Raw genomic sequence first — 18,882 nt, forward strand, 5'->3', positions numbered from 1 at the left:
CTGGCAGGGTTCAAGGCCAGGTTGGACGGGGCTTTGGGCAACCTGGGCTGGTGGAAGGTGGCCCTGCGCGGGGCAGGGGGTGGGACTACATGATGTTTAAGTTCCTTTCCAACCCAAATTATTCTGTGATTTTAAACCTTTGTTCAGCACTGACCTGTACGTGCCTTCCACCACGCCGCGCGGCTCCGTGCTCCCAGGGCAGGCAGCCGCCTGGGCCCTCAGCCGAGGGGCACCGCCAGCTCCCCAGGCAGGCTGCGACCCCGCCGCCATCGAGCGAGGCCGAGCCGAGCGGCGTGAGGCGGCCGGGACAGCTTAGCTCGGTCGGTGCCGCGGGGCGAGCGCCCCCCTGAACGCGGGCCCGCACAGGGCTGTCGAGTGCCGCCGCGGGACGTTTCCCGCCCTTCCCCTCAGGGCGGGCGCGCGCGTCCCGCCCAATCCGCTTCGGCGGGCGGCGCGCGCCGCGGATTCAAACGGCGGCGGGCGGCCGTTGGGCGGCGTGAGGCGGGCGGGGGGTCCCCGCCATGGCCAGCCGGCCGGCCGGCCCGGGGCCCTACCGCGCCACCGAGCTGGTGAGGACAGCGGGCCGGGGCGGCGGGGCCGGTTCGTGGGGTGGGAGGAGGGAAGCGGGCTGCTGCCGCGGCCACCGGGCCGCCCCCTCCCCGTCAGCCCGGGCCTCTGCCTCCGGGCTAAAGCGCGAGTTAACGTGACTCCCCCGGGCCCCCGCGGTCAGGGAGGTGTCCGGAGCTGCGCGGGGCCCTGGGGTTGTCGGGGGTGACGGCGGTCGGTGGTGTCTGAACGCAACGCGTGGGAACTGGGGTGCTGTGGGGCAGGACGGGGGCTCTGTGCCCCCCTCACTGCCCCCACCCCTGACCGCGGTCACGCAAGGCGGGACCCTCCCCGGGGAGGGCTTGCGGCGGGGGCAGCTCCTGGTTCCTCGAAAATGGGGCGATAGCTGTGTAAGAGGAGCCCGCTAATTCCAGCGTGTCATCCGCTTTTGTGCGGGTAGATAGGAAGGGAGGAAAATACTTTAAAATTTAAAGCTTTGTGTACCCTCGGGATCTATCTCATGCCCGAGAGCTGCTCTGGATGTGGTTTGACAGTGCCTCAGGAAACCGAGGTGCTGTAAATACTGGGCCTGTGCAGGCCAGGACAATAAAACTTAGGTCTGTGAAGCTCTAAACTTACTTTCAGTTATAGAAGAACGCTATAAAAACCTAAATGAAATGTTTACCTGTTCTTTAATCTGAACGTCAGTGTTTCTGTATTAATACTACTATGTTATTTAGTATAACTCTCAATATTTGTTAGCATTAATGTTGTGATTTCATTTATATGTTTATGAATATAATACTGTTTCAACTGATACTCACAATAATCAGCTTCAGGCTTTAATCTTCGGTTCTTTGCTGTTTTGTTTCCCATGCAGTGGAATGAAATTACAAAATATTTCCGAGCAGGCATGCCGTTAAGGAAACACAGGCAGCACTTCAAAAAACATGGAAGTTGTTTCACTGCCTCTGAAGCTGTAGACTGGCTCCATGAAGTATTAAGGAGTAACGGTAACTTCGGTCCTGACGTTACTAGGCAGCAGACCGTTCAGTTATTAAGAAAGTTTCTCAAGAACCATGTAATTGAAGATGTAAAAGGGAGATGGGGATCTGAAAACTTAGAAGACAGTGGTGCACTGTACAGGTACTGAACTGACCCGTTAACAGAGCTCTTCAGGTTGAGGCTTTTATTTCAAAATCTTAGTGCTCAGATTCTCAAAAGTAATTTGCTTTGGGTTGAGCGGTTGGGCCAAAAATTTAAATTATTGTCACCATTTTACTGCACTCACTGATTTACTTTACTCAGCTCTCAGTATAGACCATACATCCTCTATGCTGAAGACTGGTTCTGTGCTTTTGTCTAGCCAAGTTATTCACTGGTGTGCATGCTACACTCAAGTGCTCTGGAGGGGAGCCAAGGAGAATTTATTGTAGGAGTTTCGTGCTGTGCTACCAGTTCTGTGTCCGCTTCTCTTGTGCGTTTTGCAGAAAGTCAAAGTGGGAAACGGTCTTTCCTGAGTTCTTAAATTAAGGGTATTAATGGCCCTCACTTCTCAGATTCTGCTCTCAGTGCTGTATAAATAGCTGAGTATCTTCAGCTTGACTTTGAAACCAAGAAAATTAGTCCAAAGCGTATTTATAGTACGACAATGTTAAACAGTGTTCTAAAGAGGAAATTTCAGTAACTTTCTTACCTTCCTGAATCTTTTCAGAATCTTACAGAATTTACACTGCTAGGGTATGGTTTTGGTTAAGTGACTTCTTATATTTTTAATTTATTCTAAATGTATTTAACACCTCTCCTATTCATTACAGGTTTCCTTCAACATCTCCAGTTAAACCTCTACCAAGCTCGTGTCCACCAAAAGAGAACTTGGAAAACTTCTCTAGAGACAAAGAAAGGCTTTTTAAACTGCCTCATTTATCCAGGAGAACTCCTAAAAAACATGAGTTGCTACGGTCTCTGGTAATAATTTATCTTTCTTACATAATTGTAGTTGCCATGTAATTTCCTTATTCTTAAATTAAAAAATCCACCTAGAAGCAATTATCTTTCAGTGACACTGTTCTGTTGTGTCATCCTGCCTTCTAGCTGAACAAATGAATTGGTAGGTTCTAGATAGCGAGATAGAACATTAATATAGGTATAATAGAAAGATGCAGCTATATTTTTATATTGAAGTCTCTTGGTGACATGTGCTATTTTCTTGCATGTACAAAAAGAAATTTTATTAAGTAGTCCCTAAATCTTCAAACAAAACTGTAACATGGCATTTTTGAAGTGCTGTCAGCAGGTGAAAGGGGTTTTTTTTGACAGAAGAAATTAAGTATGTTCTTAAACCTGTAAGAAGTTTTTTAAACTTCATACCAGCAGCAGGTTTGGGAAGGGAAAGAGGGGTGGGAGGGTGGTTAAAATTATATTAATGCAGCCATGTTACTGTGATGGCCAGACTCAGTACAGTTACCTGAGCTGAAAGAAAGGTCAGTGACTCCCCATCCGTTGCAGTATAGGGCTAATTTTGTATCAGTATGATCTGGGGTTACGGAGAGTTTTAATTGTGTATGCATGTGTAAGCAATTGAGCATCTCATGTCACCAGTCTGGGAGGTTTTTTTGCTTTCTTCTGGATTCTTTTGTTTGTTTTGTCTCCTTCAGTGCAGAATTATCCCTGCCACAGCGTTTTAAATTATTGAGAGGGCTGGAAGCTGGAGTTATAGAAATGATCTGGCCAATATGTTCTTGTTGAAACTTAATTTTTGTTATTTAGGACAAGTAAAAGGCACAAATTTATTAAACTGTTCTGCTTACTTTTTGAAAATGATTGAATGTGTTTGACCTTTTATTCTTTTGAGATCTGTGTGTGTGCATACTTTCTGAATTTAGACTGTGATCCTAAAAGAGAGTACTTTGCTTGCTAATGCGTTTGGATTTGATGTGTTTTCATCTTTTACACTGACTTCTGAGATGATTAGGTCTTTTTCCATAGCGTCCTTTTTTTTTGCTTTTTAGTTCATCCTGTTTTGGAATTTAATGTTCTGGAGAATGCCCTATACTTTTAAGAATAATTTTTACTTAATTTTTAATTAAGAGGCTTGTTTGTCTTATACTATAACCTGTTCATTTCTAGGAAAATTTAGAAAAAACAAAGCCAGATATAATAGAGGAAAACAAGGAAGACACACTACCTAAGAAGGAAATAAGCCAGGAGTATGTGCAAGAAACTTGGAGAAATATCATTCTGATACAGTGAGTAATACACTTTTAAAAGTACATTCTTGTATACGTGCTTTGGGTGTGTAATGGCCCGATCAAGCTTTTGACTTGCAAATTTTTTGAAATTTTGAAAGTTATGTTTTGAATTGAATATTTTTTACTACTTATTGTTTACATATGCTTTTTAATGTATGTATTAACATTGGATTGTTGCATTTAAGAAATTTATTGAAACTTATTGTTGCTGGTGTTGAAGTATATTTAAGTACTATAGGTGCTCATTCTTACTGCTTTTGGTGTTTGTCCCAGGAAAAAGTGCGTCTTCAATTTGTCCTCTTGGAAGTGAGAATTTTAATAAATCGCAGACAAGTAACTGGTGTCGGAATGGATATGGAAAGAGCTTGGTTTTGCTCCTAGCTAGCAAACTCTTTAGACATCATCTGCTCTCTTCCTCCCCACAGTTTGCAAACCATTTTAGGGCTCCCGTCTTTGGAAGAAGTTTTGCAGCCAACACAGATCGTTCCCGAGTACGTCATATACAACATGACTAACACGAGCAGGCACGGTGTTGTTATTTTGCAGAACAAATCAGGTAAGATTTTTTTTTTTTTCTGGTTTTGCTTAAAGATTATATGGTGCAATTGCAACCAACAATAAATAAACAAAGTAATATGTTTCATAGTCTTTTACACCTTTTTTACACCTTTTACAAACTAAAGCACAGTTCAGTATGTTTGTGTACAAGGTTTTGAAGGTGTATTGCATTCACTTTTAAACTTACAGATTTTTATTTTGAATAAATATCACAGAATCATCTAGGTTGGAAAAGACCTTGAAGATCATCTACTCCAACCATTAATAAATTAGTTTTAAATTTGATCTCTTATATTTATTATGTGTGAGCCATTATTTGCATTTGTTATTAAGTCTTGGAGGTTATATATAAATAATGTACTTGTTTTGTTTGTTTTAGATGACCTCCCTCACTGGGTGTTGTCAGCTATGAAATGCCTTGCATACTGTAAGTCACTGAATAGCTTTTTCTGTTCCAGAAACCTCTTGAGTTGAAAGTGAAATATACTTGCATGTTAAGATCAATTGTGATTTTTCATTTTGTAAATTCAAATCATCTTAAGTGCCTTGATATGTTGAGCAATACATATCAAGTTACTGTGCAGAAATGTGACTTGAGCTAACACATGTTGAAGATGTTCTATTTCAGGTAATCAAGATATCAGTCCTTTAGCAGTCTAGCTAGTTATCCTGCTTTTAGGCTGGTTTGTGTGATTCTGCACATGAATTCTTGGCAACGTGAACAGGTTAAATTAGTGGAAGAGGAGGGGCTTCAGTGTTCCTTAAGCCATTAAATGTGCAGGAGGATTAATGAAAAATGTAAGCTTTCAGCAGAAGCATGCTGTCTGAGGCCAGAAAAAAGGACTGTTTTTTATGAAAATAGTTCCTATTAACAAAGAGGCAGGAAGAAAATATGAGTGATTGGGCAAAACCTGTGTGTGGTTTCTCCTAATGCAGTTTTTCAGGAGTAAAGGGATTTTCCTTTTCTAGTTACTGACTAGGAGTTGGGCTAAAACATTTCTTACATTTCATATTAAGCTGGAGACCAGTTCACAGAAAACAAGTTAGTTTTTTGTTTATCTTGGAAGAAATCAAGCAAAATTTTGTGAAGGGGTTGGGATAAAGGCATGCTCATATAGTCAGCTTGATGGCCTACTAAATTTGTCAGAGAACAGAAGGAAGAGTTCCACTCATTCCTGGATCATGGACTTGGAGGGTAGCTCCTGGTACCTCCTTATCTGCTTCCCCACCTTTTTCTTCAAACTGTCTTAGGAAAAGCTTCTGCTTAAAACTGTTTTGTAGTTGCAGTTCAGCTGTGGAGGGTGAAGGCCTTCAGTGTCTTAACAGTCATTGCGTAGTGGATGAGATGGATTTTTTTGTCAGGCATTTCTAGCTGTTAAACATGTTTTGTGACAGAACTGAACTTCCGTTGTCTGCAGAGTGAGAGTCAGTCTGCACTCATCCCTTGTTTTGTATCGTTGTATGAAATACCAAGCAGCAAAACTCAACGTGGTTAGAATTTACAGCAAACTTAGTGCTTCTGGTTTGTTTTCTTTGTCCGTTTGCTTAATGTAAAATTTAGAAAGGCACAATGTTAAATCTTGAACTGCAGCAAAGACGACTGGGTTACCCAAGGTGTCAGTGTTAAGTGTACTTGAGCAGCTGCCTTGGAACCACTGGGAAAGTATTTACTGTGGAATAATACAATTAACACAGGTTTTCACACAATGGGGGGAGAAAAGTGCTTTCACAGTGAACCTAATGAAGTTCAGTTTCTACTGGCCCAGTCTGTGGATTCTCTTGCTAATAAAGGAGTGTTGTTTCTCAGCATGTGCTGAAGCAGACCTGTGTGGCACTAAGTCTTCTTTACAGTTCCACTGATTTCTATGCAACTGCCTTTGAGGCTTCCGTTGTCAGATGTGTTTGAAATTGTGTTACAAACACACAGATTGCGATTATGTGAGCTTTGCATCTCTACGAAGCAGACTTTGAAAAGATTCTGGAGAAGCAGAGGACAAACTGACAATCAGACTTTTTCTTTTCTTTCAAAACTGCCTCTTTAAATGGCAAACAGGGCATGCTAGAGTTAGATGAGTGGCTCTCAAATGAAATAGGAGATGATGAGCTCTTTTTCTTCGGGTGCTTGCCCTGCTGTTTAACTCTTGTCCCTTTTCCTAGTGCTCTCCTTCGTCAGCTCCCCACAAAGCTGGACTGGCTGTAACATGGCTGGGTTACAGCCTGAGATCTCTACCTGCTCAGGGGGGTCCATACAGGGTTAGTATGGCTTCAGAAGCTGTTTGCAGCATACGCTCTTGTGAAAATGACCCTTTTTTCTTCAACATGACTCTCTTCAACTGCATTCCCAAAGCCATAGAGCCTCTTACATGAAGAGCACTATTAGGAAAAGCAGGACAGGGAAGAGCGTGGTGAGTGGGTTTAAATCAAAGTGGAAAATATAGCTGAGCACTGGTCTTTGAGTGTTTCAATACCTTAGTTCCCACATCAGTCCAGTATTTAGAACTAATAGGTCTTTGTGTTCACGGCACCAAAACTGCAAGCAAGCTTTTTAGGGTTTTTTGAACTCTCAATTTCTAATTTGAGTGAGTTAGTTCAAGTGGAGGTTTTATCTCTGCATCTGCTAGCTGTGCTGTAACCAGATGATTAAGGCGGTAGTTACTTTGCACAGTGAAAACTAAAAATACTTATACTGGCAGGGAGAACACTACTCTACTATATTTTTAGTGTAGTGTGTGGTAATGTAATTATAATTATAAAGTTTGGTCATATCAAAAGTTATATTTTACCCTAGTTTATAATTAAAACTGCCATATCCTAATTCATTAGAACTGGTTTGGTAAGGTAGCTTATTTCATTTGTAGGTGGAGTATGATAATGATAATGCTAGGGTTAAAATATCTACACAATGTCAAATTTTGTTTGTACTGGGAGCCCTTTTATTCATTTTTGTCTGTAGCGACATGGTCAAGGTTTATTAACCAGATCTCTTGGATTATTGGATTATCTGTCCACTTCTGAAGAAGAGATCCACCATGGGAGTAGCGGTAGACAAAACTTTCTCTTGGTGAACGATTTGAATAGAGGAGTTGAAAAGAGGAGATTCCCCCCAAAGGGAAAGGACCCTGCCCAGCTGGATTTGGCTTGGGTGTAAAGCACATGTGTAAGCTGGCCAGATCCTCGGCACGTTCTTCACAGTTGGCCATAGCATGAGCTTCTTGGCCTGGAAGCTGCAGCTCCCCGTGGGACAACGGTGATTGCTGGAGTTTGGGAGCAAAGGAAAGTACTAGAAGTCTGTGACTGTTGTGCTGAGGAACCTATAAAGGGCATAGATGAGTTCTCTTTTATTTTCTTGGTGTGAAACTGAGCACAACTCCTCAGTGGCTGTACAGAATACGTTACAGGGTTTTTGCTTACAGATGGTACAGTGCTAAACTAAATAAAATATTTGCACATTGCTGTCATGATTCTTTTCCTGTGAAACAGTCATTCCTACAAGAACAAACGTGCTGAGTTTTTACTTTTTTTTTTTCTTTAATAATGGAATTGTGAGAATAAATACTTTTGTAAATTTTTTTTTCTTCTTTTTAGGGCCTAGAAATAATGACATGAGCCAACCAACTTACAGTGGGTTTGAACGGGATGTATTCAGAACAGTTGCTGATTACTTTCTCAATCTTCCTGAACCATTACTTACTTTTGAATACTATGAACTTTTTGTTAATATTTTAGGTATGTATGAACTTAGAAATAATCAGTGCAAGCTATGAGTCGATATCGAGTGGGGAACAAATCTGTAATTCAAAGCAGACTGTGATCCCTTAACGCGTATGGCGCTTGAATCTGAGGAAGATCATCAATGCTATCAATCTCTATTACAGTATCAATTGAAATGCAGTTCTGTCCCATACTATCCTCTATAAATTGCTGTTTGAGCTAACATTCAAAATAGGCAATAACCATAATTTAAAAATAATGCGCTCGTTCCTGTCTGTTCCTCACTATTGCAGTGTGTCAGCTTTCTTTATTCTTGCATGTTGGTTGCAGTTATCTTGTTAGATTACTTCTGGACTAAGCTAAACTTTTCTTTGGTTTTACTAACAGAATCAACTATAAATTAGTGTCTTATATTTGTTGTCTTCTCTGTTTGGATAGCAGCTTTCTTTCTGAACTTGTTCGTTTTCATACCACTTGCATCTTAACTTATATTTCATTTTCTGATAGTTATGTGTGGCTACATCACAATTCCAGATATATGCAGTGGAAAGCATTCTGGCCAAGATGAGAAACGTGACCCACAACCTTCAAAAATTCTTCACTTGAACTCTTTCAAGTCAACTGAGTGTCTTCTTCTTAGCCTACTTCGCAAAGAGCCTGGCAAAAAAAAGAAAGAATATAAATCTTGCAGGAAGTCGTCTTCAGAAGAGCTAACTATTCAAAACCAATGTGCAAAGAAATTGCAGCAATATAAACTGACATGTAAACAAGATAGTGGTGATAATCTAATAGGAGGAAGTTGTCAAAATCTTTCAGGTTTTAGGAATGAACAAGATCCACCTCAAACATTTAGGACAAGATGCTACTCTTTGGAAAGAATTGGAGATACTACTTCAAGAATATGTAATAAAGGAGAATCTGATTTCCTCAGGCAAAGTGACGTGAGCACTATTCTGAGCACAAGAAATGGAAAACAGTCACTGCCATATGAGCATAAAGCTAATTCGGTGTTGGAGCTTGGTTTTGATAACACTTGTCAAAACCAAACCCGTGGTATCGAGAGAGTGTCTGCCCCAACTGCTCAGGGTAAAGAGCTATTCAGTGAAAATCACAGATCGAAGCAAATATGCAGGTCTCTGAGTTTATTTGGCAAGAGGAACTCCAAAAGTTGCACTAGCATCAATGTACCAGTTGCTGAAATCACAGTGAAGCCGAGGTCTCAACTTTGTGGGCAAGGAAAACCAAACACCTCTGGTGTGGCTGCTTCAGTGGACGTCGGGACTGAGGTTTCCGATATCACCGTCAAAAAGAGACTCTGCAAAAGTACCACAGAACTCTCAGATTACTCTTTCACTCACTCTTCTTGTATGTTGACTGGCACACAAAGTAAGATGGCTTTCTAAAGCATGTTGTATTGGCTTACTGTGATGACTAACTAATCTCTGCTTCCTTTATCTTTGGCACTGTTGCTAGGTTTTTTGAGATGCATATAACGTGATCTGTGGGTTTTTAAAAAAACAAACAACAAACTGGTTGCTAAACTACACTGCTTAAAGGTAGCCCTTTGAACCTCTGCTAACAAGTAGTAGTGTGTAGTATCTTTGGAGCCTTAAACGTGATGTGTTGGTAACTCACCTTTCTGTTCAGGTAAGTGATAAGTAATTCTGGCCTAGACGCTGTCTGTGAGTGAGGCAGGGAATTTGCAGGGACCTGCCTGTTGGAGAAGATGCCTTTCTCTGTTTTTTCAAGTATATTTTCTGGAAATACTTCTGGGAATAACATTGGTGTAACTTCTTAATTGTATTATGGTCTCAATTGTACCAGCAGTTCATCATAATGAAGCAAGTTGAAGGTGACCACAAAAAAAGGGCATGTAACATTATTTACTATGTTACAGCTGTCTTCTGTGAAACATAGATTACCATATAGAAAAAAAGGAGTTTCTTTTACCGAGATAAAAATATCCTGAATGTTGATTAAATCTTAATGACAGCTGTCTTCACAATTGACTTGTAGATCTCCTTCAGCCTCATTTAGAAAGAATTGCTGTCGAAGCACTACAGATATGTTGTTTGTTGCTGCCACCACCAAATCGTAGAAAGATTCAGCTCCTCATGCGCATGATCTCTCGGATCAGCGAAAATGTTGATATGCCACGGCTGCATGATGCGATGGGCACACGTTCCTTGGTAAGAGAATTCGAAGTGCAGTGTATCTGTTGTTTTACCACGGCTGAAGGAACGCTGACAGTACTGGCAGTATTCTGTGCGTGAGGTGCTTGGCTCGTTGCAGTGAATTAGGGATTCGCAGGTGGTTTTTTCATCTCCAGAATATTTACAAAAAATCTGACTTCGAGCACCTTCTTGTTTTCATCCCAATGTATTTCAAATATTGGTGTTGCTTTTGTTTACTTTAGGAGAAGGGAAATAATTTCTTAGAAGAATGCAAATGATGGTTCAGTGCGACTTCTCACCCAACTGCCATTTAACTTAAAAGGTGTTGGCAAAGCCTCTGTAGAAAACCTTTCTCAGGCTAAACATTTGCATAGGTGAAGACAGAAACGGTTCCAAAGAAGTAAATTAACTGCCTAGTGAGTTTAAAGATGAATTTCAAGATCTGAATTTAAGCTTTCATAGCAATGACTAAAGATTTTTGTCAAATGAGACTAGATAAAACAGCAAATACCTGCACGTGCTAATTTAAAATAAGCCTGCTAAAAGCTGGAAATAATGAAAGCTGAAAAAATGTTTTTTTAAAGCTATGTAAAACTGGATCTTGATGTGCATCTTGGTTAGGTTGGCTCTGCAGCTTTTTTAGTTACCTCACTGTCTCAGGATGGCTAAGTGAACATGTACACTTTTCTACAGGGGAAGACTTTTTCTTATTATTACCTCTTTAAAATATGCACTTCTTAATTGAAAGTACTGTTCAATTAAAAAAAAGTACAAGTCTAATGTTACAAGAAGTTACTTTATTTCAGATGAGGAAAAAAACTACAGTTTTCCTCCTCTCTTGACCAGTGGTGCAGCAAGAGAGATTGCAACGAAAGGTGATATTGGAGAATTTGTTGTGCCACTGGGTAGACTGGAAAGAAGGCAAATCCCTCAATCTCACATACTAATGTTCTGCTAAACACTTGTAGATGATACAGACTTTTTCTCGATGCGTGCTGTGCTGTGCAGAAGAAGTAGATCTCGACGAGCTACTTTCTACACGATTAGTTTCATTTCTAATGGACCATCAACAAGAAATATTTAAAGTACCAACCTACCTGCAGGTTGCAGTGCAAGACCACATAGAACACATGAAGATGGCTCAGGTTGGTGACATGAGAGAAGTTTAAAGTTTATTTGCTGGAGTCTTTGCTACCTGTGAAGGTGGGATGGGAAAACTGCAAATTAAACCATTTTGAATGCAAAATTTTATTAAACTTTTGGTGCAGACAGATATTAGCTACATTATAAATTTTTGTGATGTCACTGTAAGTTAGTATGCTTGGACATTTGTTACTGAACAAACTATTTCTTCCTGAAATAGCACATAATCATTTGAGTATGACCCCTTCTTCAACTCCCGTTTCAGTGCAAATACCCAAAGGAAGAAATCTGTGCCATATTGCCAACGTATTCATACTGCAGACAAATAACTCCTGAGGAGTTTGAAGAACAAAAGGTTTCTACCTCTCAGGCTGCAGTGGCAGAGCTCTTAGAGAACATTATCAAAGATAAAAACTTGTCTGTGAAAGACAAAAAGAAAAAGTTAAAACAGGTAAGAAACTTGGTGGATATTTTGTCTGCTTCTGAAAACACCTTTGAGGGAAGGAACTTGGGCACTGGGCCCTGGTGCAGAGCAGGAGCAGACTGTCTAGAGAGAAATGCTTGTTCTACAGAAGAGCTGGTTAATGCTTTTTTTTGACTGCATGCTTGGATTGGGCTATTAAAGATGGTGTCTAATACAGCATGTGATGCTGTCTGGCAGCAGTGGTGTTCAAACAATGATTTAAAACCAGGATAAAATTGTTCTAAGGTAACTGCTCTGCGTTACATCGTCTGCAGTCGAATTACAGCATGGTTTCTTGTGGTGTGCTGGCTGTACGAGTTGGCCATTAAAATTCATAGATGAGCTTAAAATCAATAGGTGATAAAAGCTGTGATTTTCTAGCTTTAAGAGGTCAAGCTCTACCCGTTCACAGCTCTGCAGTGTTCTTTCCTGTGGACTTAGCTTTGTGTTTTGTAACATGTATATGGCTCAAGGTTATCTGGCACTTCTGTGGCCTACTAACATATTGCCTAATAATAAAGCTAAAATACCAGCAATTCTGGCAGGATTTAATACTGAAGGGTTTTTTCTTTTTTGGAAAACCTTTGGCAAGTATTTCTGACCAATTGAAAAGTATTGTGCTTGTCCTAGAATCTCCTAAGTGAGTCTTGTGACTCAAATTTGAAAAAGCAGCTTTTCAGAGCAAGCACATTTCTTTTTTGGTGACCCTCCCCCAGCTTCTGCAACACTGACTTTCATATGTGTTGGGAAAACTTTCTGGTCCTGTAAAAGTGAAGGCGGGAATTTTGTTCAAGTTCATTAAAACTTCTCGCATGTAAAGGATAGTTAATTACAGTTGATTAAAACTTGGAGTAAGCAAGTGGTAAGAAGTGATACTCAGTGCCACTTTAAGCAGGTGAAGTGGGGAGGAGAGAAAACTAAAATCCTCTGATAGTAAAACTGGAAGTACAGATTTAAATTTTTGAGGAGTTCCCACCAAAGCCCAGAAGCTGCTTGTACTGCAACAGCAGAATTTATTTTTAAATTCGCAGAGCAACATCATTACACTGTTGCCAGTTGTGCCAGATGGCTAGTGGTGTGACAAGGCACTACTTCTTGGGGCAATTATTCAGTTTTGATACTTTGAATTGGGGAAAGCCAAATCCATGGCACTTTCTAGAGGGTTAGCTCCAATTTGTATCAACACCAGAAGTTACACATGGTGTCATTTTCCATAGGTTGAATCAGTCAGCAGGAACCTTTTGAATAGTGGTGAACACACCTGTGCATCAGCCATTCCTTCCTGAGGCCTTACACAGGAGACAGGCAAAATGTCAAAAACACCTGAAGCCAGATATTTTTGTTTAGTTGTATATCTGCAAGAACTGAAAAATAACATCTTTGGTTAAGTACTAAGCTTTTCTGGGAGAATACCTTCAAAATCTGCTCAGTCTTAACTTCCCTTTAGGTAAAACACATTTATCATGGTGATTCTTGAAAGGCAGGTTTCCAAGCATAGAGGGAGCTGGCTGGGCAGCGTGGCTTCACGTGGTGGCTGCTCAGGCGAGGCCGGGCTCAGGCGAGGCCGGGCTCAGGCGAGGCCGGGCTCAGGCGAGGCCGGGCTCAGGCGAGGCCGGGCTCAGGCGAGGCCGGGCTCAGGCGAGGCGCAGCCGTACTGTTACTCAGCTGAGGAACAACACGGTGAGGAACTGTGAGCGGAGATCCTGGCAGGCAAGAACAACAGTGTTTGCTCATCACAGGATTCCCATCACAGCAGCTAAAAATCCTTGGGAATAAAACACAGTGAGAAGCTTTTCTCAGTTCAACAGATGATGGAGTGACCGATGGCATTTGTTTGACTCTTTGTTTATCAGTGGTGAAGCCGTAAGCCCAAAGGGCCACAGCTCTGACCAGCAGATACTTCCCATGCCAGTAGTCTGGCTGCTCCTGCTGATACGCACCCTTACAAGGTGATTCGTGCTCACGCCTCGCGTGGCCGGAGTTTTTGCTGGAGCCTGGTATTTTATTTTTCACTCTTGTGTTTTCTAGTTTCAGAAGGAATACCCTCTAATCTACCGGAACAGATTTCCAACTACAGAAACTGAAGCAATGCTATTTGAGAACAAACCTACCATCAAACAACCAATGCTTAGCCTAAGAAAACCAAGATTTCGTAGCCTAAGATATTAATTTCACCACACTTCAGCTGCTTATTTATTGGATGGATGGATGGATGGATAGATGGTTTACCAAAGGGCACTTGCTGCGGAAATTTGGTGGTGGCTGTGTGTCTAGAAGGAAGAAATGTTTACATGGACACTTATGTTGAAAGGTGCCAAAATAACTTTTTTTTTGCGCAGATAACTTTTGAATAACTGTTAAGAGCGAAATAAATATTTATCTGTTCACAAATTATTGCAATATATTGTGCTTAGTAAAATAAATGTGAAGATAAGCATGAAGCTATTAGTAACCAAAAAAATTTATATATGGTTTTCATATGGGAAACTAATGATATGCATATTGTTGTAACTTTTTTTATGTCCGTTCAGGAATTTGTGTTGTTTATTATCATTTGTGTAGGTTTTTTGATGTCCGTATGTTGTGAATAAGTGCCTTCTTTGTATTTTCGAAATCCTTTAAACAAAATAATGTTCTTTGAGTTTGGACCCAAATTTAGAAGTTGGTTCTGTTGTTTCCAAGGGAGCCAGAAATTCACCATAAATAAATGATTATCTGACTCCATAAAATACTTCTGTTCATCTCGTTTGTAATATTCATAAAAGCTTTTGTATATTTATTTATATTAAAAGTCTTGGGTATATTTCTGACACTCATGGAAAATTAATTTTGGATCTGTTGGTATACTTCCCAAAAGTGATGGATGGTACATGAAGTGACAATGAACAGAATCAGAATACACTAAATTTCCCTATTTTATTTCCAGAGTTAGAAGTTTGCATGTTAATTCTGGTGGGGCCAAGGCTTCCCTACAAGAGTAAATCTGCATGAGTAGTTCTGTGAGAGAACAATCAAAGTGTTTTCATAAAGATCCGGGCTTAATATTTAGACAGATATGCTCCAGGCAAAAAAACCTAAAAGGTAGCAAGCGGTGAATGATGTTAGTGTTCAGTACTGGGCTTGGTGAGAAATGGGTGCTTTTCTCCCCCGTATCTGCATCCAGCAAAAAAGCAGCCTGACATCCTTTTGTTTGTTTTCCCAGAGAGACAGGGGTAGCGTGTAGGTGTAAAGCCTGGGCACTCAAGGGAATTTTAAAGAAGACTTAATGAAAAAAAAATCCCTTTCCTCTTAACAGGGTAGAAATAGTGTAGTATAGCAAAAAGATGGATGAACCTTTAAGGATTGGTTGAAGCCTTGTTTATATTAAAAGCGTTGTCATTTTGGAAAGCTGTGATGTGGAGCTGCCGCAGCCAACGCGCCATGCAGGAGCTCTGCCCTGAGACCCGGCGACGTCGCTGCTCCTGGTTTGGGAAGGCGACTCTTCTGAGCAGGAGTGAGTGCAACTTACGTGTGTGGTAAGTTTTTTTTATAGAATGTGTCCTGCGAGTGGGAGCACTACTGGGTCTGCCTCTCCCTCTGAACACAGTTCTCATCACATTGTCCTCTCCTTGGACCGAGATGACAATGTGACAACGGGGGTTGCAAACCGCTGGTGAGGGTGTAGCTGCATCCATGGGCAGGTGGTGGGGACATACATAACGCAGCTGAACTGAGTAAGGTAGTTTGATAAAGAGCAGCTAAAGGTCCTTGGAGGAAATGGGGCCACCATGTAAAATATAATTTCTGTAAATTCTCTCGTTACTTTGGCACAGCATTGGAATATATGAAAAATAAGGAGTGAGGAACAACATATATCTCCTTCATGTAAGTGTTGTTTGTGCTGGAATTTGTTATCCATGTGCATATAAATGCAATTCAGGGTCTTGAATGTTCACTCTTGGCACGTTGGTCACTTGTGAGGGCCACAGTCCACGCTTTGACCTGTCCCTCACACGGCCAAAGCCAACAGTGGGACCATGGCTGCGGGATGCTTCCAGGCTGCTCTGCAGTTAAAGGTTTCCTTAAGCTCATATCAACTGCAGCCAGTAACGTGTTTAGAACGCTGTCAGAATTGGGTTTGGCTGCAAGCAGTTTGTGTCAAGTGTTACGTTTCAGTTAGAATATTGCTTCGAGATAATCTTAAACTATCTGCTTGTTTTGGCTGTGTTAGCAGGGAAGTGGAAGGGCTGCGCTGCCAGCACGGGACTGCAGGAGGAGGTACATTTAAAGTCCAACTTTGTTTTTGCTTTAGGGTTTGGGGTTTTTTTATTAAGCAGTTTTGTGCTTTATAGAATCATTTAGAGATGAATGTTCTCCCTTTGTGTGAGCTGTCTGGCTGCCTGTTGCCTTGTTCAGTTACCTCTGTGCTGGGCTGTGCAGCGTAGGCACATCCCTTATGCTTTGTCAGGCCTTGCCCGTTCCTAGGACAAGAAACTGAATTGGCACTGTGCTTGCACATGCAGACTCTTACAGTAATTGTCATAAAACCCATCATCAACATTAAAACCAAAGCAAATCTCAACTTTGACCTGGTTTGGGTTTGATCTGGGTTTTTTGGCATCTCTCGGGGAGGCTCCCTGGTAGTCTGGTACAGGTTGGTACACTGTCCTCGGGTACTTTGGTGTTAGGAACAAAGGTCTTGGTGGAGGATTTTTGCTTTTATATTTGACATCTTAGTATATAACTGCTGTGGTTGCATTCATGAGCCTGCACTTCAGTTCTCTCGGGTTCTCCTCCCTTGGAAAAAAAGAGGTTAAAAAGACTTTTGCATTCTGCATCTGATACTTACATATCTATATACACAATTACATATATATATGTATACACACACACCAAATTAGTCTTATGTTAGCTTTACAGGAGTGGGGGGTTAGGGTAGAAATTTAATATCTGGCACAATAAGTATTTTGCAGTATATCATTTTGCTCTTTTCCTTATGGAAAGCAAGGCTTTGTAAATGAGAAACCAAGATTAGCCTAGATTTAGCCTGTATTAGTAATGCTTTAATGTCCTGTAGATAACTTTAGGCTTGCATAGTAGGAGACATGTTCTTCCTCTGTAACACCTGCAGTCAGCTACTCTAAAATAATCCATCACCTGCCTAAACTTGCTTCTAATTATTCTTGACCTGTTAAGTGTTGCGTAAATGCTTTATTTATTTTTGTGTTCCAGTTAAGCAACTTATTAGGTGAGAAGCTCACACTTCTTAGGATTTAGCTTTCAAAGGACTGCCCTCATTATTCAGAGTTCTTTCTCTGTGTTATTTAATGTTCCTTTCTAAGGTTTTGACAGAACTTAACTGAAATGTGAATAAATAGACTAGGGGACAATTAAAACATTCTAAGTGAACGACAGATGCAAATTTAAATTTCACTTAAACCTTTTGTTGAGCTATCATTTTCTCTTGAGGGAAACTTTTTACTGGAAGCCTTTTATATTTTTGTTCTTTGAGTATTGTATTACAAAAACTACAACTCTGTACGGGGAGCAGTTCATCCGAAGGGACGCGGCGGTTGCCTGCAATCTATCGCTTGTGTACAGCGTGGGGTAGCAGAAGTGCCTGAAGTACAGTTTTGTTCTGAAAACTGGCACCGTGGGAAGGGTTCATGGTTGCTGACACTGACTTGAGAGGAGAAAATGCTGTCAGGGTCCAGCACTGAACCATACGGGCTGCTTTTATTAGGCAAGAGTCAAGCTCATAATAAACTTCCTTAGGCTTTCTTAAAACCTTTGTATTAGTTTGACTATTTTAATTCATTTGAAAGGGACGTAAATTCATTTAAAAAACCGTTTAGCAGAGATGTGATTTCCAGCACTGTCTCGTAAATAGTCTTGACCAAATGAGAAGTTGTTCACTCAGCGTGTGGCCGGCTCGGGTGCAGTCACAGTAGGCTATTTGGGTGTTGAATATCTACTTACTGTTTTGCATACACAGATCCAAAACTCTCTTCTCTTCTGCTTAAGTGTTTTAGAGCAATTATTTGTGATTGCCATCTGCAATACCAGCTGCTCTGCTGGCAATTGGAGGTAAAGAAACTTGTTGCCTCCCTTTCCTGTACAGGGAGGCAGGATGAGATGCTGCTATTTGTGTTTAGCAGCAGCTTTTTTTTTTTTACTAATTAGTGTCAATAAGAACTCCTTTTTGGTTGTATTGGTTACAGTTTATAATGTGTTGGTAGGTCATATGCTGTCTTACGCTGTTCTTGGTGTTAGTGTCAAACCAGAATTTGCCTGGTCTGGCGCTGGCTGGTGTGCAGCAACTGGTAGAAAACAGCCAGAAGGTTACATGGATAAAATGTTAATGGCTAATCTCAGCGTCATGATGCAACTGTGTACTCCAAATTTAACTGCATGTGGGCAGCAGACAGATAGAACTGCAAAATTAATACTTTAAGGGGAAGGGGGGAAAGCCTGAAAATCATAGGATCGTAAATTGGGTGGGAAGGGACCTTCAGAGGTCATTTGTCATAGAATCACAGAATAGTTCGGGCTGGAAGGGATGTTAAAGATCTACTCCCACCCCCTGCCCCGGGCAGGGCCACCTTCCAGCAGCCCAGGTTGCCCAAAGCCCCGTCCAACCTGGCCTTGAACCCTGCCAGGGAGGGGGCAGCCACAGCTTCTCTGGGCAGCCTGGGCCAGGGCCTCACCCCCCTCACAGGGGAGAATTTCTGCCTCAGATCTCATCTAAATCTCCCCTCTGTCAGTTTAAACCCGTTACCCCTTGTCCTATCCCTCCCTCCTTTCCCGCAGCCCCTTTCAGCCCTGGGGGGCCGCTCTAAGGTCTCCCTGGAGCCTTCTCTCCTCCACTGAACCCCCCAACTCTCCCAGCCTGTCCTCCCTGGCAGGGTTCAAGGCCAGGTTGGACGGGGCTTTGGGCAACCTGGGCTGGTGGAAGGTGGCCCTGCCCAGGGCAGGGGGTGGGAACTAGATCTCTAAGGTCCTTTCCACCCAAACAGTTGTGTGATGATTCTGTGATTCTGAGCAGCTGCTCGGGCTC

General features: G+C 41.6%; 1 protein-coding gene across 2 annotated transcripts; it reads left to right on the forward strand.

The window, feature by feature from the left end:
• Positions 1-521: 521 nt before the first annotated feature.
• Positions 522-14,528, forward strand: DEPDC1 (DEP domain containing 1). 2 transcript variants are annotated; one of them, XM_074908054.1, is made up of 12 exons: positions 522-569; positions 1,427-1,692; positions 2,364-2,514; positions 3,676-3,794; positions 4,223-4,353; positions 4,735-4,782; positions 7,941-8,081; positions 8,574-9,452; positions 10,083-10,255; positions 11,209-11,385; positions 11,649-11,834; positions 13,875-14,528. In XM_074908054.1, the coding sequence occupies exons 1-12, from the start codon at positions 522-524 to the stop codon at positions 14,013-14,015; spliced, it is 2,460 nt and encodes an 819-aa protein (XP_074764155.1). In that variant the 3' UTR covers positions 14,016-14,528. The 2 variants fall into 2 exon arrangements, with proteins under 2 accessions (XP_074764155.1, XP_074764156.1); XM_074908055.1 differs by lacking the exon at positions 8,574-9,452.
• Positions 14,529-18,882: the final 4,354 nt, after the last annotated feature.

This window comes from Athene noctua, chromosome 5 (genome assembly GCF_965140245.1).
Source record: "Athene noctua chromosome 5, bAthNoc1.hap1.1, whole genome shotgun sequence".
Classification (NCBI taxonomy): domain Eukaryota; kingdom Metazoa; phylum Chordata; class Aves; order Strigiformes; family Strigidae; genus Athene; species Athene noctua.